Source organism: Sebastes fasciatus, chromosome 4 (genome assembly GCF_043250625.1).
Source record: "Sebastes fasciatus isolate fSebFas1 chromosome 4, fSebFas1.pri, whole genome shotgun sequence".
NCBI classification, from domain to species: domain Eukaryota; kingdom Metazoa; phylum Chordata; class Actinopteri; order Perciformes; family Sebastidae; genus Sebastes; species Sebastes fasciatus.
Window position 1 is genome coordinate 18,735,716 of NC_133798.1, and position 26,292 is coordinate 18,762,007.

The 26,292-nt window shown below is 38.8% G+C and overlaps 2 protein-coding genes across 2 annotated transcripts; one reads left to right on the top strand and one right to left on the bottom strand.

Annotated features, from left to right (window-relative positions):
- Nucleotides 1-110: 110 nt before the first annotated feature.
- cep152 (centrosomal protein 152) lies at nucleotides 111-17,763 on the bottom strand. The gene is made up of 28 exons (XM_074632460.1): nucleotides 17,181-17,763; nucleotides 15,334-15,448; nucleotides 13,769-13,878; nucleotides 12,366-12,426; nucleotides 11,952-12,271; nucleotides 11,386-11,546; nucleotides 10,980-11,120; nucleotides 10,344-10,483; nucleotides 10,002-10,202; nucleotides 9,768-9,915; nucleotides 9,505-9,596; nucleotides 9,231-9,394; nucleotides 8,859-9,060; nucleotides 8,174-8,278; nucleotides 7,951-8,081; nucleotides 7,725-7,853; nucleotides 7,521-7,635; nucleotides 6,985-7,158; nucleotides 6,634-6,894; nucleotides 5,697-5,816; nucleotides 4,951-5,595; nucleotides 4,208-4,283; nucleotides 3,906-4,052; nucleotides 3,747-3,825; nucleotides 2,688-2,770; nucleotides 2,277-2,433; nucleotides 2,086-2,189; nucleotides 111-1,991 (listed from the first exon to the last, which is right to left on the bottom strand). The coding sequence occupies exons 2-28, from the start codon at nucleotides 15,418-15,420 to the stop codon at nucleotides 1,168-1,170; spliced, it is 4,977 nt and encodes a 1,658-aa protein (XP_074488561.1). The 5' UTR covers nucleotides 15,421-15,448; nucleotides 17,181-17,763; the 3' UTR covers nucleotides 111-1,167.
- A 97-nt stretch (nucleotides 17,764-17,860) lies between these two features.
- galk2 (galactokinase 2) lies at nucleotides 17,861-25,976 on the top strand. Its single transcript, XM_074632459.1, has 10 exons — nucleotides 17,861-18,052; nucleotides 18,132-18,220; nucleotides 19,419-19,542; nucleotides 19,620-19,713; nucleotides 19,826-19,972; nucleotides 21,082-21,180; nucleotides 21,404-21,556; nucleotides 22,671-22,881; nucleotides 24,007-24,208; nucleotides 25,436-25,976. Exons 1-10 carry the CDS (start codon nucleotides 18,003-18,005, stop codon nucleotides 25,641-25,643), a joined length of 1,377 nt encoding a protein of 458 aa, XP_074488560.1. The 5' UTR covers nucleotides 17,861-18,002; the 3' UTR covers nucleotides 25,644-25,976.
- The last annotated feature ends 316 nt before the right edge of the window (nucleotides 25,977-26,292 follow it).

Genomic DNA, 26,292 nt, shown 5'->3' on the forward strand with positions numbered 1-26,292 from the left:
TACCAAAAGTAATATATTAAATACTTAACAGGATTTTCTGAAGAGGTTCCACTCATGAAAAATTCATTATACCCTCTTAATTCCGTGACAAATGAACTATTCCCTCTAAATTTGCAATAAAATGATACAATTTATTAAAACGAATTAAGTCAATATATAAAAAACACGTATGATCTATGCACAGTATATATCATTAACGTGATATAAAATATTTTAAAATATAAAAAAACACAAACACACCGACTGAGAAAGAAAACAGTACAGGGGGACATGAACTTTGTATAAACCTGCACCTGATACGCAGTGGTAGGTTCAGTAGGCTTACAGGGTACTGTGACCTGCCAGTATAGGTCACTCGAGGTATCACAAGTTAAATATTACCGTGTGGGCAGAGCTGTGGCTGTTGACCCATAAACATTTTCTTACAAGTGCACTTACCCTGTGATATAAGAATCACTTCTAAGCAAGCACACATTTGTTTACTTATTTATTACTTCATAAGTAAACCCTTGTTGTATATTTAGAAACAAAACCTGCAGCTGCATTTTTAAAGCTAGACTGAAATGTTGAAACGTTATGTATAAGAGGCCAAAAGAAATAACCTCAAAACACATCTAGACAATGTAACCAGTGCTTCTTTCACACTGGGAAAAACTACGAATTAAAGCAATAGTTTGATATTTTGGGGAAATCCGCTTACTCGCTTTCTTGTTCAGGAGTTAAATGATGAAGATTGCTACCACTCATGTTTGTATAGTAAATATGAAGCTACCACCAGCAGCCGGTTAGCTTAGCAAAAAGACTGAAACTTATCTTTGGACAGAGCCAGGCTGGCTGTTTCCCCATTTCCAGTTTTTATGCTAAGCTAACCGGCTGCTGGTTGTAGCTTCTCACTTGGCAACATGACAGTGGTATCAATCTTCTCATCTAACTCTCAGCAATAAATCAAATAAGTGCATTTCCCAATATGTCAAACTATCCTTTAACAAAGTTTATGTAACACACATACACACAAAGACACTGCAAGCAGCTATCAAGGCAAAGGTTCTACATCATGTAAACTTTATACACTGAATTAAAAAGGCACTATTTGGTAAGCTTACTGAAATTGTCAAGTCAGTTTCAAGCTCGTCTCCCTACTTCACTTCATACCTGCCCTCCACTTTGTCATTTTTGTTGGTAGAATGGACTGTCGAAGCCGCTGTCCTGCTGGCGTTGTCTCAACTCAGAGAACAGAGGCCTGGAACAAACTCCATGCTGCTTCTCTCCCTCAGAGCCAGGGGTGGGCTCTCTGTGGGTTTTTATCTTTGCGAGGTGAAAGTTCAAGGGCTGTGTGTTAGGTGTCTTTTTGGCAATTTCATTATAGACAGTCAGGTCAGAAGCATCTGGGGTGAGACCGCCAAACTCTCCTGAGTCCCTGGCTGACACAGCAGAGATAGAAAAGGGCTTCACTGGCTCGACTTGTCTCCCAGAGTAAGAGAGTGTGGAAACCTGGAAGCCTGTGTCTGAGTCACTACTGGTCATGCTCCAGTCGGTCCGTTTCTCATCTCTGATAGGAACCTCCTGGATGAGGAAAGGTTTACTCTGTCGATCAGAGTCGGGGTGGCTGTCTGCTTTGCTGGAATCAACTCCCTGGAGGTACAGCTCCCTGCTTCTACTCCTCCTAGACCCATTGTCAAAATCCACCTGGGATGGAGAAGCCATCTGTTGAGGTTTGTAAGAGCGGAGGTGTGTGAGAGCAACAGTTTGAGGTTCCGGCCCTGCATCTACAGAGGCCTCTTCCTTCCCAGATGCAAAAATGTCCTGGTGACTCAAAGGTTTAGTCCTCTCTGCAGCGGTTTGTTTCCGCTCTGAATCAGTGGAGGTCTTTTCCCTGTGGGATCTCTCCTCCGGCATGACGTCAGGGAGCTCAGTTAGTGTTGACGGGTTCTTACTGAAACCTGCGTTTCTACCTGGAACGCAGTCAGCTGTGGTCACAGCCGTCAAACAACCTGTCAAAACAAAACACAGATTCCCACCACATTGATATTCTGAAACAAATAAAGAAACATCTACAGTAAAGCAGAGCTGCACAACAGGACTCACTTTGTAAACCGTAGTTCTTTCCAGATTTACTTTTGAAAGGCGTCTCCAGCACTTTAGCCATGGCTGCCAGCTTGCTTGCAGCGTTCATTATTTTCTTTTCAGCCCTGCAGAAGACAGGAAGATCAATACAATTAGCCTGAGGAGCCATGATGAAGCAAGCCAACAAGTTTAGGACAATTATGGCCTCTTGCCCTGTAGTCTTTCCTCCGTCCTCCAGTAACTCCTGCAGACAGGTCAGATAATAGCGCCGCATCTTTCTGGCAGTGTCCTGCCTCTCCCTCTGCACCTCCCTGTGGATCATCTCTGCTGCTCGCTCCCGACTCTCCTGGAGGTAACGCAGCATGTCTCCTGCCATTAAAAACACAATTTTGATCTGCGCTTTTCACTAGGTACATGTACGAGAAAATGACTTGCAAACCTGCATCAGATTCACAAAGTGACGACATAACAAATCCAAAATATAATACGGGACATCATAGTGTCAAGTTTTGTCTACACCGTCTCCTTCCTCAACCCCTCCAGGGGGGTGTAACATTGAATTATGGTGTCCCAGAATACTTTGAATCTACACAGTTCTATCAAAAATCAGCACCATTACAAACCTCTGATCTTTTCTACAGTCGTCAGGTATTGCTGCTTCATCTCCTCGAGGCTTTGCTGAACATTTTGTTGGTGATCAGAACTCCTGTAAGCAAGAACAATTCAGTTGTTGCCATCATTTTATTGAAATTAATGAACTGTTCATTACTATGAATGCTACTACCACCATGCTCATCTTGGAGCTTAAAATAAATGAGGAAATCCATATATCAAATAAAAGCTTCTTGAAGAAGTATTATTTCTAGTTTCACTGAATGCTTAGCAGAACTTTACTATTATCTACTGAAGTCAGATTTGATAAATATTAAATAATAAATCTGAATAACAAGTCTGAAAGTAATGTACAGTCGATCAGATAGTAGTTTTTCAGAGCACTGTAACTCATAACAGTGAGAGCTCAGCGAACTTTGGTGTATTTTCAGCTATTTTAAAGTAACTACTTTGTTTTGCAACCAAAACTAAAACAATGTAGATTAAGGAATTTCTTTTTCAATTTTAAAACATTAAGCTTTCCTCTTCTATGAATAGTCCAGAATTAACCATATAAATATTTTGTATATTGAAGAGACTTGTAAAATGACAAAGTTTGCGACCCCACCGCCATGTTGAAAACAGTCGGGCCAAAACCAAGCACCGCCCGCTGGACGTCCATCAAAAGCTTTTTTGATATGGTTTCTGAATGGATCAGGATGTTGGGGCTGGACATTATATCTAGAAGGACTTGATTTGAATATTACTGAAAGTAAAAGTTCTACTCGAGCTAGTCATCATAATGAGGACCGTAGGCTGGCACATTTAATATAATAGGAGAAGTCCCAAAAATCTTTAAGATTTTATTGGACAGAATATCTAAATATGCCCCGAAATGCAAGTTGATTAAGCAAAATCTTTGACACTTGAAAGGAAGACAGAAGGGAGGGCATTTATATAAAAATACACATTTGTTTCACTTTGGTCTAACGTGGTATGTAACAATAAACAAAGCAGCAATAAGCAGCCAATGAACCAATATTTCATTGGACCTGAACTGAAGATAAAAAATTATAAAAAACTGCACAAACCCTGAGGACGCTCTCTTCACCTCCTCTAGCTGCTGCAGATGTCCCTCTTCTGCCTTTTGTAAGCTGCTTTCGTGCTCATCTACAATACACAGATACAATTTATGTTGAGTAAATCTATTTAAATGACATTTAAAGAAACTTTTTAAACACATTTAATACCTTTCTGATGCTTCATGGCAGTTTTGTGCTCTCGTACGCTGTGCTGGAGTTGACGACAGGCTTTCTCCAAGTGTCTCTGGAGCTCCTGGTTCTTCTTCTGCAGCTTACCTAAGGTCTCAGCCTGCTCCTTCCTCTGGGACAAAGAGCCTGGAAATGGTAAACAATACGGTCATGTAAACTTCTTGATGGGCACTCCACTATAGTCTAATCAAAATGATTAATATTGCACTTCATAAGGATTTCAATCGAACGTTTTCACAATGCCCTGCTTAGTGAAGGGACAATGAGAGTGCATTACATACTTTGCTTTTTGTTGATTTCTCTCTCATGCTGCTCCTGTGTTTCTTTTAACACAAGGCTCAGTCTCTCCTCACTTATCTGTGGGGGCATAAATAAAACCATAAAGGGAAAAACAAGGGTAAGGGACATGGCTTGGCAACCTAGAGCAAGGCACCGAACCCTTAACTGCTCGGACTGCCCATCATTCTGACATCTCTCCACATTTGATGCATGTGTGTAAATCAAGGAAAATAACAACAGAATGAAAATGAATTTCCCCAAGGGCACAAATAAAGTACATTATACCACATAAAACACGCAACAGAATAAAAACGGTACATTCAGACAAATGCTACAGCATTTAAACATGACAGTACTTGTGACAAATGGAAAAGGACAGGATGTTCACACACTAAAAAGTTCTCAAAGTTTGTATTAATACAATGTTTTGACCTGCAAGTAAAAAAGACGTGACGAAGACCTTGCAGGTTGAAACATTACATTAGTAAATACTAGGGAACTTTCACATCTCAGTGTGGGGACAGAATGTCCTTTTCCTTTGTTGACTTGTCCTGCAACTGTACCCAACTCGGGTTGGCTGTGCAAACTACACACATTTATTTTGCTTTGAGTACTTCTTGTGTTACAACAACCTCTGCCCTCTGCAGACTCAATATTGTAATCATTGAGCAGAGCCAGTCCTCCTAAATCATTAACAGATCAAATCACTTATTTCATCTCTACACAACAGATAATAAAAACTCACTTTCTTCCATTCCTTCTTGGCTTGAGATACTGCCCTGCTGACTATGTCTTTGCAGGATACATGGATGATGTGTGTTATTGTGCCCTCTGCTGTGGCTCCACTGGTCCTCCTGGTGTCTTCAGTGCCCTGCTGATCTGTTTTGGGATCCCTGAGAAGTTGTGCCTGGACCTCTGCCAGACCAGTTTGAAGCTCTGCTTGTAATTCATCTCTCATCTGCTTTCTCTGAGCCTGCTCCTTCTCTGCAAGGTGACATCTCCACTTCTCCTCTTGAGCCCTCAGACTCTGCTGTAGCTTGGCCTCCATCTGCAGGAGCAGCTCCTTCTTATGGAGATCGGTGTCCTCTCTGGCCTGCTGCAAAGCCTGCTCCAGCTTTTTGCGCTGCTCTTGCAGCTTGCTTTGGTACACCTGTTCACTGCGGACCTGGATGACAGAGATCTCCTGTTGTTTGTCTCGGTTCCAGGCTGCTCTCGCTCCGGCTAGCTCAGCCTTCAGCAGGGCAGCTTGCTCGCTCCCCCCTTGGTCCAGCTGACTCTGGAGAGCTGCCACCTCCTCTTGGAGCTCCTCCACCTTCTGCGATCCAGAGCTCTGCTCCTCCAGCTGGTTCTTGTGCTTCTTATGCCACTGCTCCTCAGCCTCCATTAAGGCCTGAGATACCCAACACATTTAAATTTATACATTATGAGAAAAGACAACTCAGTTGACAGCAGTGACACTTTTTAATTCACAAAGATAAAACCCTGTCATACCCGTTTTTCTTGTAGTTCTTCCCATTTCTCCCTCTCTTTTTGGAGTGAGGTTTGGTATTCTGGTAATGAAGTCAAATCCTCAATCCAGCGATTGTAGGCCCTGGTTACTGCACCTTCAACCTGAAACACCAACACATTTATGTCCATTACTAAATTTGTCAACCACTGATGAAAGTAAGATAGCCAAAAATGTTAGGGGAACAGAGCATGGTATGCTGGAGAAAACCGGTTTCTGGTATACCGGTATGAAGGTATACCATCGTATGAAAGTTCACGGTTATCATACCGTGTACATTTGATCTACGGTATTCTATGGTACCTGACATAAGTGAGTGTGTGAAGTAAAGATACAGACCAACAGTGTATGTTGATTGTTAATAATCACAGGACATTATTTTAAAAGCTCACAAGTAGTTAATTACAGGCTATAGTGCTGCTAAAATGTAAACCAACATGCTTCAGTTATATAACATATTATAGTTATACACTTTTTTTAATCAGGTTTATAATTCTGTTTCTTATTATTCTGTTCTCATTCCTTTAAGAGTCATTGTAACTGATAATAATAACAACAATAACAACAACAACAACAACAACAATCACAATAATACAAATAATAGTGTAATACCGTGATACAGTGAAACCGCGATATTTTCTGAGATGGTTATTGTACTGTGAAAACCTCAAACCTCAACCCTACTTCATTTGCTTATTTCAAATAATGGAAGGATGTGTCATGTAAATCATCACGTACTGTAGCTGGGAAATCGAAAAAGTGAAGGAGAAAAAAAAATCTAAACGGTGTGTGAATATCCCAGCGTTAGCAAATCTAGTGGCACTGGATTGATTACAAATGGTGCCACTCATACAAAATGTACAGTAAAGCATGTTTGGCTAACTTGCACAAGTATTATAAAAAAGTAAAAAACACACTGACCTGTTTGGCCATGTCTTCCAGGTGTTTCTTGTGTAGCTCTCTCTGGGCTTTTTTCCTGGCTTCCTCCACAGCTTTGCGTTTGACTTTGTCGGCGTCCAGTTGCAGCTGCTGTTTCTGAACACTGAGTCTGGAGTCCAGCTCCTCAACAGTAATCGTCACACTGCTGGCCTCAACCTCATCTGCCTGACAGGTTGCCTCAGCAGTCTCTTTGTGTTTCTCTCCCCTGGCCTCCTCCAGCCTCTGGACCCAGGTCTTCTCCATCTGCACAGAAGCAGTACAAACATTCAGGTCTGATGTAAAATCACCATTAGGGACTTGAGGGAGCTGGACAGTTATAACAGGAGAGCCTACATTTTGTAGTTCCTTCTTCCAAGCAGCCTTGGCTAAGGCTACATGAGAGTCCACCTGCTGCTGGATCTCAGTCTCCTTTTCTTTGGACCAGAGAGCTTTGAGCTGGTTTATTGAGGCCTGATGCTGAGCCTCAAGCTCAGCCCTCAGCTTCTCCACAGCTTCACTCATCTTTTGCTGGTAAAGAGAACCAAATCATAAATCAGTCTCAGTCCACAGGTAATCTATGTTGGATACAGGCAACTTCAGCTAGGGGAAACAGATTTGTGAAACACAGCGTGTAGCAAGCAACACAGTAAACAAATTGTCAAATATGAATAGTAAAAGCTTCGCATCCCAGCTGAGTCAACACATACAAACTAAAGTATATAGTACTGATTAGTACTAATATTAATCAACACAAAACAATACCCTACAATAGTGTATCTTGATCTTTTGAAATCTGTTCATTTCTCCATTCCGATGGTTTGATGAGCATAAGAACCATGTCCCACTGCTTCTGATATTGTAAACATATTTAAGGATCTTGTCTTGTATACCTCATTGACTCTGATCAAAGCCTCCTCCTTCTCAAGCATGTCCTTCTCCTGGCAGACAGATATGTAACACTCTTGCACGGCCAACATCTTATCGTTGGCCTCAGACAGCTGGGTCCTGTTAAGAAGTAACAAGTACTAAATGTAAATGAGCTGCAAAAGTTTCCAGATAACGACAATTTGTATTGACAGGTGCAGAGGACTCACTGTAACTGTTGGACCTGCTGCTGGTGCTGCGCAGTCAGCTGTTCAATCTCAGCGTCGTGTTCCAGCAGGAGCTCGGTACTGACCCGGTCCACCACGTCGTCCCTATACTGCTGATGAATCCGCTCAGCTCTCCATGAAGAAACAGAAACGTGTTTACATGAATATGCACTTTAGGATAATTTAAGGTAAAGAAAACATTATCTTATCTCTCTCCTCCGTGCCTCACCTCACAGCAGCCTCCTGCTTCTCTTGGTCCAGTTCCTTGATCATCTGCCTCATCTTGGTGCAAAGCTCCAAGTTGGCAGACCTCACCTTCTCCTCACTCTGTTTCAGCTCCTTATTCTTCTTTTCTAACACCTAGAGTTTGGATAGAACACCACCAGTCTCATGATATAGTCTAAAAACAAAAAATATAATTGATTTGATGATTTGACGAAACTATAACCAACCTCCACTTGCTCCTGCAAGTGTTGTTTGTCTTCCTGTATTCTCATGAACTCTTTCTGAGACTCTCCAGTTATGTCTAGATGTTTCATCTGGCTGGTCTCTCTGACCTGTGAAGACAGATGCAGCTTTTTTTATGATCACTATTTGAATTAGAGCCATTTAATCTCTTACCTTGTATTTATTTATGCATTGTTTTATGCTTGTAACATACCATTTATGAGAGCTTTGGTGATATAGAATGGCTTTTCCTAATAGCTGACATTGAGAGTTATTTCCTGTGTGTATGTGCGTATGTATTTATGTGCATATGTATATGGATATGCTTCATAATTTACCTATTCTAATGTTTATGCTTTGAATTTCCTAGAAAAACACTTTGTGCTTATGGCTTGAAAAGTGCTCTATAAATAAAATCATTATTATTATTATTATTATTATTATCTGTTTCTTTTTATGCCAACACAACTGAATAGTTTTGGTAAGAACATGCATGATAGATCCTTATGTTTAATAGTTTTGTCATCTTACCTGAACCAATTGCATGTTTTTCCTTTTTCTGTTTGTATCAGCAAGAAATCAAATTGGCCAATCTACCTAAATCTGAATAATAGCTATCAGTCAGTGTAGTTTTAAATGCTTTGCTCAGCAATGCAGCTCGTGTCTGGTCATGTAGACAGCAGTCCTTACCGAAGAGCAGAGCTTGGCTTCATCTAACTGGGTCTGCAGCTCGTTCACTTGAGCCTGACAGAGCTGGAGCTCCTCCTGCAGCTGACTGATCTTCTGCCGCTTCCCCTTCAGACTACCCAGGCAGCGCTGCATCTCCACTCGCAGCAGCCGCAAAGCTTCATCTTTGGGCAGCTTGGAGTCCGACAGGTGAGCCAGAGCAACACTGACCAAACAGTAAGACACGTTAGTGGTGATAATGAGGTGAAAATATCACCAGTTGACAAAGTTTCACAGTATATACTAGCAATTATGGCATGAAGACAAAATGACACAGAAAGACACAAAGATTCAATGTAATGATGACAAAGTCTCTACTCTATAATCATGGTGTACCTGTGAAGCAAGCCATTTTTCCTGTTAGTTTTCTTTAATCCTAAATCCACACAGGATTCAGACAGCTGGTTGTCCCAGTCGCTGTTCAGGTCTAATGCAATAACGCCGTGTTTCACAGCAGATTCATACAGCGTGATCTGCTCCTTCAACTCAGCCAGATCCTCCTTTAGGATAAAAATAAAAGATGAAAAGTTTAATTAGTAAGCACATCTTTTTAGAGTAATAATGTTTTGAGAATGGTTCCATTCTGGGGCAAAAAAATCTGAGAGCAAACCTGTAAGACTGTGTTCATGTTTTCACTTAGTGCCTTGGCTGATTGAGATTGTTTTAGTTTGATTTGTATCTGACTCATTTCCTGCACTGAACCTGAAGAAAACAGAACCACAACAGAGAAGAAAAGATTATTTGGAATTGAGAGAATTAAAAATAAAACACATGCATAGAAGTTGCTCACTGATGTTCTGGGATTTCTTCTCAACAGAGTTTTCAGCAAGTACATCAAATACAAAAAGGTGGTTGAAATCCACATTCACTCACTTGTCTGCAGCAGCTTGGCACATTGTTGCTGACTCTCCTCCAGACGCTGAGAGAGGGTGTTTACAACTCTGGCTCTCTCCAGTTGCTCTTCTTCCCTCTGGCGCTCCAGCTGCTTCACCTGCTCTCGTAACCTCTGACCAACATCAATCTGTAAGCAACAAAACAACAACACAGGAGTTTACTATGTCTGCAGGTGGCTTAGACTATAGCTCCTGTGACAGTAACACTACAGACCTGTTCGTTCAGAGCCTGAGCAGTAGAGTCTAGCTTCTGCTGTAGTGTCAACAGCGCAGCGTCATGCTGCTCCTTTATGACAACAAGATCTCTGTCGTGCTGCTGCCGCGTTCTGGACAGGGTGTCAGAGCGACAAAGCTCCAACATCTGCTGCTTCATGCTGTCCACTGCAGCCTCCGCCACCCTCTGCTTCTTCATGGTCTGCAAACAAAATTAAACTACTGTATACATTTCTGCCTTAATAAACTGATATATTGCAGACTATCTTGTATTTAGCTTTCAAACCATTATTAAGAGGATGAAAAGGAGGAAAACAGTGGAGTGTGTCGGTGCAGAACTTACCTCCTGGTCTCTCTCAGTAAGGACCTGCACTTGCTGCTCCATTGCCTTCACTTTGTTTTGCATTTGAACCTCTCTCTGCTTGGCCTCTTCAACTAAATGACTGGATTCCTTTAGGCTTACTGCTAGGCCATCCTTTTCGTCTATTCATGATAAAAAAAATGGGATTATGTTCCCACAAGCAGCACATTTAGTAAGAAAACAAGGACACCTAAGGGCAGCACAGGACCCAGTGTGTCTGTAGATAGTGCAAGCCCTCTTAACAGCCACAAGAGGGCATATATACACAGGTAAGTGAGAACACACACACTTTTATTTCTGTCTTTCAATCTCAATCAATGCAATAGAATGATAGATAACCTTGATTTTAATTGTGTATCGACAAAAACAAAACATATTTGGAAAGTATAAATGTCAGACAATAGTCAGACATTGAAAAACTATTCTTTAAAAGAGGTAGTCCCTCATACGTCTTTAAGGTGGCCTAGAGAGAGGGGATTATTCATTCCAAGTTCAACATCTTACAACATTGAGTTTCAATCTTTAAAAAATCTGTATAATCACATTATTTTACATGGGCTATGTACTGCAAGCAATTCCCACCCCTCATTTTGAAAGCAAAAACTGTGTGAAACACACCTTTGGCAATTGCAAACTGATGCTCGATATATCTCATATTGCGTCTTGAATCCTCCAGTTTTCGCTCCAAGTCTTCAATTTGCCTCTGCTGAGCCTTGTTTAAAATCTGCAGCTGGGCAAGCTGCTCTCTATCAGCAGTTTCTGAAACACAGCACAACATGTATATTCAACACAACAATCACGTACCCCTTACTTAAACTGTGTGGAGACATTTCAATTCTCAGCAATGTCATTTGAAAGTGTATTGCTCAATGGCACTTTGACAACAAAACAATACCTCAGATTATTCACTTGTATACGTTGACATTCATGGCAACAGGATCACTTTTCAACTATTATTGTGATTACATGTCACTGTACTCCTGTGCTATTAATCCAGCAACTAAAATAAGACTGTAAGACTCACGTTGTGTCGAGTCGAGGAATTCTCTTTGCAGATGGTCGAATTGGCCCTCTTGGTGAACGGCCTGTGAGTTAAACATCTTTGGCTGATGGGCAGGATGGTGAGGGTTGTAGCTGGCCTTGTGCTGATCCACTCCTCTGTCCAACGCACCAGACTTTAAATTAAAAAACACAAGAAACAGCATGTTTGGAATACAAACATTAATGTGTTCAATAACTCAAGAATAAACCAAGTCAAAGTTGCACCAGTAAACTAGTCTCTTTTTCAAATACACAATAAAATTGTACAACATGCACACGACTGGTGGACTAGTTGTCATCTATTAAATTTATTGCCAACTATTTTATAATCGATTAATTGGTTTGAGTAACACTGAGGACGTCATCTTGGGCTTTGGGAAACACTGATCGACATTTTCACCATTTTCTGACATTTTATAGACCAAACAACCTCAATTCGAGAAAATAATCAACAGAACAGAGCCCTAATGGAAAAACATCTGTGATGACAAAATAGACCAAACATAATCTCATAATTGACTGACATAATCAAACCAATCTCCACTCACTTGAAAATGGTTCCTGCCGTTGTTGTGATCCCCGTAGTTTTGGTTATCTTTGCGTCCTCCGTCTCCATTATACATTACAGCGTTATTAGTGCCTTGAGGATATGGTTTGGACTCATACTCGTCTGTGGAGAAATCGTTGGTCTCTGTAGATTTTTCCGTGCCTATGCTGGTGTATGTATAATCTCCCTGGGTGAACTGATGATCCTGGTTCCAGGTGCGAGGCGGAGGTTGACTTTGAGGGTGATGTCCATTGATCTGAACAGCTCCATCCCCAAAAGCGTACTCATCATGGGAGCGCTGATCATAATCAACTTCACAGTTCTTCAGAGAGACATTGACAGTATTAGTAATGCTTTTTTTCTTTAGAAGGTCAGAAGTTCAAAAATCTATCAGTGAAAACAAAATAACAACCTACCTGTTCATGAGAAATTGGCCTTGGATGATCTGACCATTTCTGAGTCCACGTGGACTGTGGGCTGAGTGGAGAAGGCAAAAAACATAATTATATTACAATGCAACCAGGTATGTCTGATTGTTTTGAACCACACCCACAGTTCTTCAAATCTGAGATTACTAGTGTCAGCAGCAATATATTAGTGAGGTTGCGTGCTTTGCAGAGGCTTTGGAGCGTGTCGAGTAATCAGGAAGTTTTCTGTGAAGCGCGTATCGAAGTTTGTATCGTTTTAGACCAATGATGTCATTGATGATGCCCAAAGCCAAAACACAGCTGAGAAATTATTGTTCTTGAATAAAAACAAATAAAGTCTGCCCTGTATCATTTTCCTATAGTTAAGCACATTCACTGCCCTCTGCCCGGTTAAACCACTGCCACTTTCCCGTTTTAGAACACTAATTTTGCCTCTCCTGCCATTATTATGATACAATTACTGACCAAAGGAACAATTTACCTGTACAACATTTCATTCATTACTCACAAAACAATTATAGTTTATTTTACAGTTATGTTATACAATCATTATATATGCTACTTACCAGAAAATAGACACAATAGTGATATAAATGGATTAGCCAACATGGAAATTGATTTTTATTTCTTTTTTTATTGTTGACTGTCATTATTCCCAAACCTTTACTGGTGCAAAATACAGTGCCTATATCACAGATCACAAGGGATGCACCAATACCGATCCGGCCGATACTGACTCAAATAGCTTGATCGGGTATCGATGACAACAGTGCCGATCTAGTCCATTTGATTCTATGTTTATATACTATACACATTATATAGTGGAATTTTAATTCCAGTTTAAGTTTTTTTGACCAATTTGATGATGCATTAATAAAAAAAGTGTACACTTGAATTGTAATTCCTGTTAATTTCGAAGATGTTTTACCAAGATGCTGGCGTATGATTTATTATTTTAATGACAAATAACAATTCAGTTAATTTATAAACATGTATTTATTTGCTACATTTTGTTTTGCAAAGTTAGAAAACAATGTTTAAGTCGAGCCTGGCGTTGCCTTACACATAAAAGAATGATCCCAGTCACTTCCACACAGTGAGGTATACAGCTTATTAATTAAACACTGGTGTCGGATCGGTACTCTGTATCGGGCGATACCCAAAGCCCAGGTATCGGTATCTGGACTGAAAAAGTTGGATCGGTGCATCCCTACAGATCACATTGTTGAGATAATCTATAATATATCTGCCTGTTTCACTCTTTGACCAACAGGTGGTTCTGTGTGCACATGAAGCTTCGAGAACTGAACTCTTTTGCAAATCAATTTGCTGGAGAGATTCAATGCTTCATGAAGCTTCATCTCGCCATCACTACAACATATGTGTGTTACCTGTTTCCAGTGTTCTTCTTACTGCAGGTAGAGTACTCCTGCTCTGGGGAGGAGGAGTCTCTGCTGTCGTCCAGCATGTCATCGGGCAAGTCGGTGAGCAATTTGTGCAGCTGCGGAAAAACAGCACATGGAAATGAGTCACCAAGGTTGCTCCGCAACCAAGTAATAAAGTTATGCAAATAGAAAAAAAAAAAAAACAGCCCAGAGAAGCAACCACTGACAGCCTGAGAGACAGAATGTGTCAGGGGGTACATCTGTAGAGTTTTTCTCCAAAGTGATTTGAAAATAAGATAAACCAAAATGATTCCCTCGGTCCATACAATCAAACAGAGAAACAAAAAACTGACAAACGATGTATTCTTCTGTCAAAACATCTTTGCTGTTAATGACACAAAAACAAGTCAAATCCACCTCTGCATCAGTAACAGACTGACTAGGCTTGAACAAGCGGCGCCACCTGGACTTACTTCCCACAAGGACTGTTGAATAGTCCTCAAATCCTCCACTGTGTCCACAACCGAAGGACCCATGTTATCCCGCTTACACATTAACAAAGATTGAAGAGGCACTTCTGCTTCAGCTGTGAAGCCACATGATAACCTCCAAGACTAATCTTTCTGTACAGAAGACTTTCTGTGTGAAACATCCAAAACGTGTCTGGCATGTTGTCGGCAGAGGCTCCCTGCGGTATCGCTGTGTTTTTTTTGCTCCCAAAGAACTCCATTGTTTAGACAAAACATATAGCAAGGTTAACTGGAGCAGAAACATTCCAATTAGTGGTGGCAAACATTTTCCACTTGACCAACTTGTGTATACTAAATAAGCTATATCAAAGAAAAAAAATCCATTTGAGAATTAAATTCAAAGCCCCATTCTTCTGAGTATTAAAGCCCACTGGTAACTCATTCAGTTTCTTCATGCTTGCTTCAGTTACTCAAGTACAAGTGGAACCAAGCACAGAAACATGGTAACCTAAACCTGAACCTCTCTAAAAAAGAAAGTAGGAAAAAAATCACAGGGCAGAGCTAGTTTCTGTGTGACACACCTGGAAGGAGACCTTTTCCTTGAGCCAATAATAGCTCAGGTTCATGGTGCAACAGATTGTAGGCGTGAGTAATAACACAGCATGCCTGTCTAGCTGTGTAACAGAGCATACCTCGAATGCTTCAGCAGAAAAAAATGAACTAAATAAGGACCTGACAAATGTAATGCTCAAAAATATATCAACATGCCAATATGCATAATCTGTGAGCAAACGGTGATAATAATTATTTTGTAATAGTTATCACTGAAGTAGAGACAGGTAATACATACAGCACTGCACACACCACAGGTTATTGTTTCATAATAATGGATATCTCCTGTCATCTGATATGTTGGATAACTGATGTTTGAAAATATGTACAATCCAGAAACCAGCAGGAGCTCAAGAAATCACAGCACGTTACCGTTAACAAAAGCATACTTGCAAGTGACACAAGAATATCCAACAACTAGACACAAGCGTGACTGTAACAAAAACGTTATCCCAACAACTTTAGCTAGCTGTAGCTATGCGTTTATACCTCTTGCTCTCTTGCATAGTCCTCCTGGTCGTATTCTTCTTCATCATGCTGGGTTTGAAGAGCAGCACTGTCAAAATCAATAGACATGACGCAGAGCCTGTTGGTGTAGGATGCTCTGCAAAAAGAAGTACAAAAAATAAACTTAAGAGGGAAAACACAAACAACCAGCAAAAGTGTTTGTTACGTGTGATGTTGGCGTTAAAAATGGGATTCAGAAACCTCAGGATTTTTATTGCTTATAGTGACCTAGATGTTGTTTCCAAGACAACAGTGGTGTAGCCTACAATAGATAGATAGATAGATAGATAGATAGATAGATAGATAGATAGATAGATAGATAGATAGATAGATGGATGTACTTTATTGATCCCAAATTGGGAAATGACTGTGTTACAGTAGCAGGTTAATCAAGCAATGTACGGGAACCGTACATAAAACTTACATGTCAACACTAAAGAAATATATCCATAGAATACAAAATATAAAGAATATTGGAATAAACTATAAATATACCTGACTATTATAACTAGCATAACAAATCTAAATTATAAACATAGAATAACCCACTATATAGAGTAGCAAGTGCGCAATAACATACTATATACATTAGCAACGTATTCAAAATACTATATACATTAGCAAAGTGCGCAAGTTACAATGTTTTGTTCTTTGATAAAAAAATTAACATTATGGACCATGCATGGTTTACACACAAAAATGTACCCATAATATTGTGATTTCATGTGGCTATCTGCAAATTGTATCGTCAAATGGCAATATGAATTGCACTTTTAACAAGACCTATGATAGATAGATAGATAGATAGATAGATAGATAGATAGATAAATAGATAAATAAATAGATAGATAGATAGTAACTTTATTGATCCCAAGGGAAATTCAAGTTTCCAGCATCACAGTTCCATAGTGCAAAACATGTTAGTAAAAAGGCAATAAAAAAGTTAGTAGTGCAAAGTATAAAGTACAAAAAAAATATACCAGATATAAAAATACAAGGAGATGAAGAAAACATATATTGCAGGGTAACAACTGTGATACAGGACTATTAAAAAAGTGAATGTAGTGCAGAAGAGTCTGTTAAAAATGAATATAGTGCAGGGTAACAGCTGTGATACACGACTATTAAAAAACATTAGCAAAGTGTGCAAGTTACAATGTTTTGTTCTTTAATAAAACAAATGAATATTATGGACCATGCATGGCTTACACACAAAATGTTAGTTATATATTTTCTTTTACCCATAATATTGTGATTTCATGTGCATAGGCTATCTGCAAATGTATTGTCAATAATATGAATTGCACTTTTAACAAGACATGAGCAAGAGCAATGCAGAAAAATGCTGTTTACAGCCATTTGTTTTTAATAGCACCGATTTGTGAGTATGGCTGCCCTGCTTTAACGTGTAACATTTTTTACATGTCTTATCCATCAATGTTTAAGAAGTATATAATTTAGTGATATGTCACTTTGGTCAGTTCTTTTAGTCCTGATACATCCATGAGGGGGGAGGGACGACGACAAAGGAGGACAGTCTGCAGGACAAATAATAATGCACTATACTCATTTTCAACAGTCTCTTCTGCACTATATTTCTACTATATACTATATTTCCATGCTTCCTTTTTTAATAGTTGTGTATCACAGCTGTTACCCTGCACTATCTAGCTATATTATAAACATAGAATAACCCACTACATACATTAGCAAAGTGTGTAAGTTACAATGTTTTGTTCTTTAATAAAAACAAATGAACATTATGGACCATGCATGGCTTACACACCAAGTTATGAACCAGCCAAAACAAACACACAACGTTATCTTACCTGTTAGTATAAATGGGGCTTCTGTTGGTGAGTGTTATTCCAGTCTTTAAGTGACGTTATTAGCAAACAGCCACATCACTGTTTACATCACAGAGCAGCTAGCTTCCTGTTAGCTTGCCTTAGCAACAACGAGCCCAGCCACAACAACTTAAAAACAACCTAGACATGCTTTGAAACACAACGCGTTTAAACAAAGATGTGGATTCGTTAGACAATAACAGCTTGTGCGCGTCCTGTGGCTGAGCAGTGCTGTTAAACCTCAGTGAGGTAACTTTACAGAGCTAACCGTAGCAGCATCCGGCTAGCTGCCTGTTGAGTGCTCACTTTAAAGACTTCCCCACTTTGAAAACTCGCGCGCATTAGCAGCGCCAAACCACCGCGGCTCCGTGCGGGTGTTATTGGTCAAATACACACACTGCACGTAATATAGCTATATATATATACACACACACTATATATATATTATTTCACTAACAGCATATACTAGTTTAATATCCATTCGCTGTAACAAAACATGCACAGTAAAAGCTATTTCCTAAATATTATTGTCGCTGCGGCCAACCACCGGATCTAGTAGAAGCTATCCACGCTTCCATGGTAACAACACGCTTAGAATTATGGGAAATGTAGTCGCCGTGATTTACAAGAGCTGACGTCAATGGGTTGAACCACGCCTCCTGCCCTCCAGACACTTCCGTGTTTGTGCTGCTGCAGCTCCTGTGACAGTCAGCTGATCGCGACCAGGATCTGCTAATAAAGCTTTAAAGCTCTCCTGTCTGACAACAAGAAGAAGTACAGTCATAGGTATTTAAACAGGTAGAAATGGCCACTAACCCTCCTAAGCTAAAGACTGCGGTCACTGCCAATGAAAGGTAAGTAGCAGTATAGATGCAGATTGTCAGGAAACACATGTGATACTCACTTAATTTCTTCTTTTGTAATTCTTTACAGGCTGCAAAACTTGAAAAATAGGTTTGAAACAAAGTTTGGAGGATCTCCTCTCTTCTATGCATGTGCACCTGGAAGAGTCAATCTAATAGGTAATTTCACTTTATATGGTATAGTATTGTATAGTATAGCATATTATAGTATAGTATAGTATAGTATAGTATAGTATAGTATAGCACAGTACAGTATAGTATAGTATAGTATAGCATAGTATAGTATAGTATATTGTAGTGTAGTGTAGTGTAGTATAGTATAGTATAGCATAGAATAGTGTAGTGTAGTATAGTATAGTATAGTGTAGTGTAGTGTAGTATAGTATAGTATAGTATAGCATAGAATAGTGTAGTGTAGTATAGTATAGTATAGTATAGCATAGTATATTATAGTATAGTATAGTATAGTATAGTATAGTATAGTATAGTGTAGTGTAGTATGGTATAGTAAAGTATAGTATAGTATAGTATAGTATAGTGTAGTGTAGTAGTCTATTTAGTTGACTCAAGGTAGTTTTCTGTCAATTCTAACATATTAGGTTGATGTTGCTGTATTTACTCCAGATACAATGGACCTACATTATGAAAACGTTGTGATAATGGTAATTAGATGTCAATTAACAAGTAACCTATTTGAAATGTCTTTGGAATTACTGCCAAATTACCCCAATAATTACCTCCAATTTTATTGAAAATTACTTCATTATAAACATTATTTAATAATTATATTCCGCTATTTCCCAATAGCTGGTAATTTATTTAACACATTTCCAGGAAAAGAATACAAAGTTAATTGTTATGCTGCTGATCAATAGATAATAATTAGCAAATAACTTTCTTTAAAAATCTCCCTGAATCATTACATTACCAGGTTACATTTGTGTAGACAATAAGTCATACAATGAGATTTGTGCCTGATCAGAAGTGTCTTCTATTAGTTTTGGTATTCCACCTCCGAATAAAGAGCAGCACACAGTCGCTTCTCAAGCCTAAGGGCCCTATTTTAACTATTATATGCTATTTTAGCATATAATTATTATATAATGTTTATAATAAAGTAATTTCCGATAATTCTTTAGGTGAATATTGGGGTAATTTGGCAGTAATTTTAAAGAAATTTCAAATAGGTTACTTGTTAATTATCACCTAATTACCATGACATTTTCAGACCTGTAAAATGAAGTGTTAACAATGTTTTCAGAAACATTTTTACTATTTGCTCAATACTGAATTTTTTTATTTATTAATAGTTAGATGAATGGCTTCTGCTAATGATAACATCTCTCATATTTTACAGGAGAACATATCGATTACTGTGGCTATTCTGTTCTTCCCATGGCCATTGAACCGAATATCATGGCGGCCGTCTCAGTGAACAATTCGGGGACAATCAAACTGGCCAACACAAATCATCAGTACAAGTAATGACCCATGATTATTGTTGAATATTTACAGTACACTGTGCAAACGCATTTTCAGTATCATCATTTGTTTTCAGGGATTTCACTGTGTCGTGTTCAGAGGACATCGCCATAGACAGAGACAATCCAAAGTGGCATTATTATTTTCTCTGTGGAGTGAAAGGTATTCAGGTAAGATCTATGTAGTCTGCATTCATGACAATTTAGTATGCAATAGCAAAGTGATACTTTCTCCAAATGAATGGAAGTAACCTTCTTGCTGTGTTTTTTGTTTTTTTTACAGGAGAAGTTTGGGATTGCTCCTTTAGCCGGGATGTCATGTGTGGTAGATGGAACCATTCCTCCCAGCTCCGGCCTCTCCAGTTCTAGTGCCTTAGTTTGTTGTGCCGGGCTCGTAACAATGGAGGCAAATCAAAAGTCCCTCTCCAAGGTAAAATGCTTTATAGCGCAAGCAAATGTGACTCCTGACTTGAAAACTAACCTATAATGTGCTTTCAAATATTCTATTTTATGGCTGCCCCCTCTAAGTCGTCTAATCGGTCGTTTCGGTCTTAGTCAACTACGATTTCTTTAGTCGATTTGTTGTTTTTTATGCTTTTTTTTTCTTGCTGAATGACTTATTTCCAAGAAAGCACATCTCTGGTAAACAAAACATTTAAAGTGGTGCTTTTATGTGATTCTTTGTGGAGAAACTCAGTTTTACAGATCTGCCGATTAAATCAGTGATTCTTAAATTCGGGTCCAGGGATCCCCAGGGGTCCGTGGCACTCAGAGGGTCCACGAGATAATTTACCATAAATTATAAAATTGTGCTGTATCATTCAAAATTGCATATCTACACATGGGTACCATTTGCACAAATAAAACAAGGATATTGTGTCCATTAGTCCCCATATTAGCTTTTGAAACTCTGATATGTTTGTGACACACAGCAATAAGTTCATTATTTTTTAAGTAGAAGCACTAACTGAAAGTCAGCTTTAGACTGGTATGTTTAAACGTCTGGATTTATTAATACTATGCCTTTTTTATGCTTTTAAGATCAATTACTTGAAAAGTATAAAGGCTGTCAAGTTGAGTCCAAATATAATTTGAATAAAATGACCCTCTGTTTAAAAGTATATAAGTGGTAACACCATTCAATAACATTGCAAATTTCTCCGCTGCGGGACTAATAAAAGATAATCTCATCTCATCTTAACATGATTCAAACTGAAATGTGTTTCTGTTTATCACTATGAAACAGGTCTGAAGTATTTAGGTTGAAAAGTTTTAGAATACAAATACACATATTTCCAATGGCGTCTAAGAGTAGTAAGCATTATGCCTAATCTGTGTACGATTAAGAGGGATTCCTTGGAAAATGTTCTCCCCTGTAAGGGGTCCCTCGGCCCAAAAAAGTTTGAGAACCCCTGAATTAAATCAACTAATCAATGAGTCGACAAAATCGTATGAGTGTTAGTTGACTAAGACTTTCTTTGGTGAAGAACAGCCCTGTTCTATTTAGTCATTTTCTCATCATACTCTGTGATCCTTCAGGTGGAACTGGCTGAGATTTGTGCCAAAAGTGAGCGCTACATTGGCACAGAGGGAGGCGGTATGGACCAGTCCATCTCATTCCTGGCAGAGAGAGGAACTGTATGTCGCTTTCCTTTCAGTAGATTTGGTCAAACATGTGGTAGCTACAAGTTGATCAGGGTCATTTTTTCACACAAACTATTAATACACTGAATACATGTAAGTCTGATTGGGACCTTATACAAGTAATGATTTGACTAACGGTTTGTTTCAATTGTCTCATGTATTCAACAGTTACCACTTGTTTCATTGTTTCACCTTTATTTTTTCAACTGTCTGTCAGGCAAAGCTGATAGAGTTCCAGCCTCTGCGGGCCACCGATGTGAAGCTCCCAGATGGGGCCGTGTTTGTGATTTCCAACTGCTGCGTGGAGATGAACAAAGCTGCTTCTTCTCACTACAACATCCGAGTGGTGGAGTGTCGAATCGCCACAAAGGTACAGTGATCCTGTCCAGTGGTTCTCAACCTGATTCTGGAGAGGGGGTGGGAGGAGGGAAAAAGGATGATTCATGGAGCTGGAAAATATTTTAAATTATAAAAAAAAAACATTTTTATGACACAAAGTTTATGACCATGTCTCTGAATTTAGATTTTGCTCGATTGATTTGCTGTTGTGAAATGCTAAATATCTTCAACACTCCTCTTATAATTAATTAAATCAAGCAAACTGGAAAGGTAAAATAATTATTTGGTTGTACCTTCATTACACTTCATATAATAATAATAATAAAAAACTTTATTTATATAGCATGTTTCATAACATAAAATGCAGCTCAAAGTGCTTCACAAGAGAGACAAATCAATAACAGGTATTAAAACCAGGGGACACAATAAAATAATAGAATCCTAAAAAGATACAAAGTAGGATAATACTATTAATAATAACAAGTTGATAATGGTAAAAAAAACAAACTAATTTAAGATATGAAACCATAAAACAAGTATGAGGAATATAAAATAATAACAATGCTGTCTTTGAAAAAGGTAGACTTAATTAAAAGCAAGATAATAGAAATACATTTTGAGGTTTTTCTTGAAGTTATCAACAGAAGTTACTTGTCTTATTGCATCTACATTCTGTCATGGGAGTCGTGTGTAGGCATCACTTTGTTTTAAGGGATCACAAGCCAAAGAGGCTTAGAAACAGTAATCTGTAGGACCTTTAAATCCTGTCAACATAAACATTTTGTCCATAAACACAATGATAAATCATTATATCATCATATGCTATCATAAGCATTACGGTTTGGTGCAAATCTCCTAGAGTGGAGAGAATCATAATACTGAATATTACAACACAAATGTTCTGAATTAGATTATCATGTAACTTTAGCATCCTTGTCACAGTATTGGACTTAATTACATAAATAACCTGCAGCTGTGAGATGGGTAATAAAACTTTAAGCTGCCTAAAAACATTTTGTAATTACAATTACTATTTAATTTGATTATTTAGCACGTAGTGAAGCATTGTCCTTAAAAACAGGAGAGTGTGTTGTGTAAGAGGAGAGAGGGGTAAATAATCTCACATTTCATTGTCTTGAACTCAGATGCTGGCCCAGGCGCGAGGTCTGGACCCGTGCAGGCTGTTGAAGCTGGTGCAGGTTCAGACGGAGCTGAAGGCCTCCCTGGAGGAGATGCTGGCTCTGGTGGAAGAGGTGCTGCATCCTGAGCCGTACAGCCGAGAGGAGATCTGCAAGGCGCTGGGCGTCACCGCCGAGCAGTTCTCCACTGAGCTGCTGAGCGCCAACACTCAGCACGGTGAGCAGCATAACACAGAAACATCATCTCTGAGCTGAATCATGTCTAATCTGTGGAAATCATTAGTGGAGTTGATTAGTGGAAAGGTTAAACTATGGCAATTTTGGTAATTGATGAGTTATCTCGTAATATTCCACAAAAGCTGCTCAAATCTGAACTTTTGCAATGTGAAGACTTGTTGTTTTCTCTTCTTCATATTATTGTAAATTTAATATCTTTTGGGTTTTTGTGCTGCTGGTCAGAATAATAAAATAATTATTTTTTAGGCTCTGGTAACTTGTGATAGGCATTAGTCATTTTTTATATTTTATAGATGAACCAAATTAGAAAAATGTTTAATCAACAATGAAAATGATAGGTAGTTGCAGCCATATTTACTTTGACATAGAACTAGGCAAACATTTTTTTTAAATATTAATATAGTATTGCGATATGAGAGTAAATATCATCTGGAATTTTACTTATTGTCACAAGAGCCGCCCCCTCTTGGTCCCTCGTCGTTTTGGTCTTAGTCGACTAAAATTTCTTTTGTCGATTAGTCGTTTTTTATGCTTTTATCATGTTAAATGACTTGTTTCCAAGAAACTTATGAGCACATCTCTGATAAACACAGGATTTAAAGAGGTGCTTTTGTGTGATTCTTTGTGGAGAAACTCAGTTTCACAGATCTGTCGATTAAATCAACTCATCAATTATCCGACAAAATCATAAAAGTGTTAGTGGACTAAGAATGTTTTTGGTCAAGGACAGCCCTAATTGTCTTATTGTGATATTTGTATTTTCCTGGACTTAAATATACTTTACTATCATTATTATTATTATTATTATAAAGTTATGTGATGCAAATTTCCAACCATTTTCATCTGCTCTGGCTGACAAAAATAATCAGTAACCAGCCATTACTGATGGTTTTCTCTCTCAAAAACCTTCTTATGTGTAAACATCCTCGAAAGAGCAATAAGTGACTCTTATAATATCACATTCTACTGATATGGAGGCATTTGTTAAAAAATATATATAATAAATTATATTTAAAACGGGTTAGTCTAACCCAGCCCTATGTGGACATCGTCACAACCAAGCAGATGAATGACCGGACAAACATCTGCCTCTCCTCTCTCTCAGTGATGCAATTCAAGCTGTACCAGCGAGCCAAGCACGTGTACGGTGAAGCTGCGCGGGTGATGCACTTTAAGAGCGTGTGCGACTCTGAACCCGCCGGGTCCGTAGGGCTACTGGGAGACCTGATGAACCAGAGCCATGCAAGCTGCAGAGACCTGTATGAGTGCAGCTGCCCTGAACTGGATCAACTGGTGGACATCTGTCTGTGAGTACAGCTCACTGCTATTATTAGAGATTTAGACTCAGGACGGGATGGGATGAAATGAAATGAAATATTAGCCAATCAAGTTTTAAAGACTTGACCAATAAAAAAGTGAAGAACAACCAACTTTAGACAAATTTGCAAGTTGTGTGGATGAATTCCATTTAGCTGCTTCGGTCTGATGCTGGCTTCCTATTCCATACTACACACTAATCATACAGAGTATAACATACTAAACTCTATTCTGTTTTTTGTTGTTGGCATATAAGAAATCAACATATTAAACCATTGTATACTAAACATAGACTGTATATAAGAAGTGGACGTAGTCACCGTTACGTCACCCATTGGTTTGTGGACTGACGTTTTGAGTTAACTTTCATGAACTGAAAACACACTGTGAAAGGGTTAAAGTTGTAAGACGAATACACAGACAACTCCCAGATCGGACAACGCCGTGGTAGCGACCTGTCAATCACAAGGTAGCCACGCCCTAAAGCATACCCTGCTTTATGGTCTATTTGACTCTAAATGGGACCATAATTTACTAAATGAACATCATGCTGTATTGAAGAAGACTTGAAACTTGCGATTGAGACCATAAACTCATGTTTACAATGTTTACTGAGGTAATAAATCAAGTGAGAAGTAGGCTCATTTTCTCATAGACTTCTACACAATCAGACTTCTTTTTGCAACCAGAGGAGTCGCCCCCTGCTGGCTATTAGAAAGAATGAAAGTTTAAGGCACTCCAGCATAGGCTTCACTTTTCAGACCCGGAGGTTACCCACTGTTACTAACAGAAGATAATACAGTATTTAAATCAAACTGCAGCTTTAAAAATGCCACTACCAATTAAACCTAACAAAGGACTGCAAAATCTGCTTACAAGTTTATCCATTTCCAGAATGGTGTTCACCAACAGCACACTCAAAAATAAATACTTATTTTTTTTTTACATTCCCATCAGCCTCAGCTGTACTTTGTGTTTAGTGCTAATTAGCAAATATTATCATGTTGATAGCTTAAAGCACCACTGTGCCAAAGTACAGCTTCACATTGAAAAGCAAGTTGGATGAAAATAAGAAGAAACTTGGGAGTAAACGTTGTGTGTGGACATCTTTATCCAAATGTGTATATTTAGTGCGGGTTGGTCAGTGATAAATATATAGCCCTGTGTGAAATATTGTCTTTACTGAAATATTGACTTCTTGTCTCTCTTGGCAACAGGAAGTCGGGGGCGGTGGGCTCCCGGCTGACAGGAGCAGGATGGGGTGGCTGTGCCGTCTCCATGGTTCCCGATGACAAAGTGGAGTCTTTCTTACAGGCAGTGAGCGAGGCCTACTACCGCCCCGATCCACGCAGAGCAGCGATGGAAAAACAGAGTTTGTTTGTGTCAAAGCCGGGCGGGGGAGCCGCAATTTTCCTTGGGGAGTAAAATGTGTCATCCATATCTGTTTATACAACAATGATTAATTCAGATACACTGCTGCAGGGAAATACATTACATTTGTTTACACTTACACTTGATTCAGAAGGCACTTACAAATGACCAAAATATAAACTCAACTTTACTGTTTACAAATTATTCTGGGATATAAGGGCCACAAATTGCTGACAATGGTGAATTATGTCTTACAAAGGGAATATGCTTTTTGTGTTTTAAATCATGGAGGTTTTTGTAATAAATTGATTTTGTACAGCTAAATCACGGTCTCATTGTTCACCTCAGAAAAGAAACGATGACAAATAAAATAACAATCATGTTTAATTTGTTCTGCTTTATAAAATCTATCCATACATCCCTTTTTACTTTTTATACATGAACATAATGTAGTTAACGAGGGCAAAAAATCCTGAAGAATCAAATATAAGGAATATTTTCAGGCTTTACATAGCAGTGCAATTGAGCAGCATCACTCAGACATGTTTCTTCTGGCTGTTTAAATGTGTCGGGTTTGTGTTGTGTTAAAGGTGTGAGAGCCACGGGGAAGTCAGGGTAGAGAAGTCCTGATTATATGATAATAATAATAATAATAATACCTTTTATTTAGTGGCGCCTTTCTGGACACCCAAGGACACCTTAC

Excerpts from the sequence above, each read along its gene's own strand:
- cep152 (XM_074632460.1), bottom strand. The coding sequence starts at position 15,420 with ATGTCTATTGATTTTGACAGTGCTGCTCTTCAAACCCAGCATGATGAA. Across the intron at positions 11,121-11,385 it reads ATTCCTCGACTCGACACAAC|AAACTGCTGATAGAGAGCAG; the intron begins GTGAGTCTTACA and ends GCTGTGTTTCAG. Across the intron at positions 9,916-10,001 it reads CTCAGGCTCTGAACGAACAG|ATTGATGTTGGTCAGAGGTT; the intron begins GTCTGTAGTGTT and ends TGTTGCTTACAG.
- galk2 (XM_074632459.1), top strand. The coding sequence starts at position 18,003 with ATGGCCACTAACCCTCCTAAGCTAAAGACTGCGGTCACTGCCAATGAA. Across the intron at positions 21,557-22,670 it reads AGTGTCGAATCGCCACAAAG|ATGCTGGCCCAGGCGCGAGG; the intron begins GTACAGTGATCC and ends TCTTGAACTCAG. Across the intron at positions 22,882-24,006 it reads GAGCGCCAACACTCAGCACG|TGATGCAATTCAAGCTGTAC; the intron begins GTGAGCAGCATA and ends CCTCTCTCTCAG.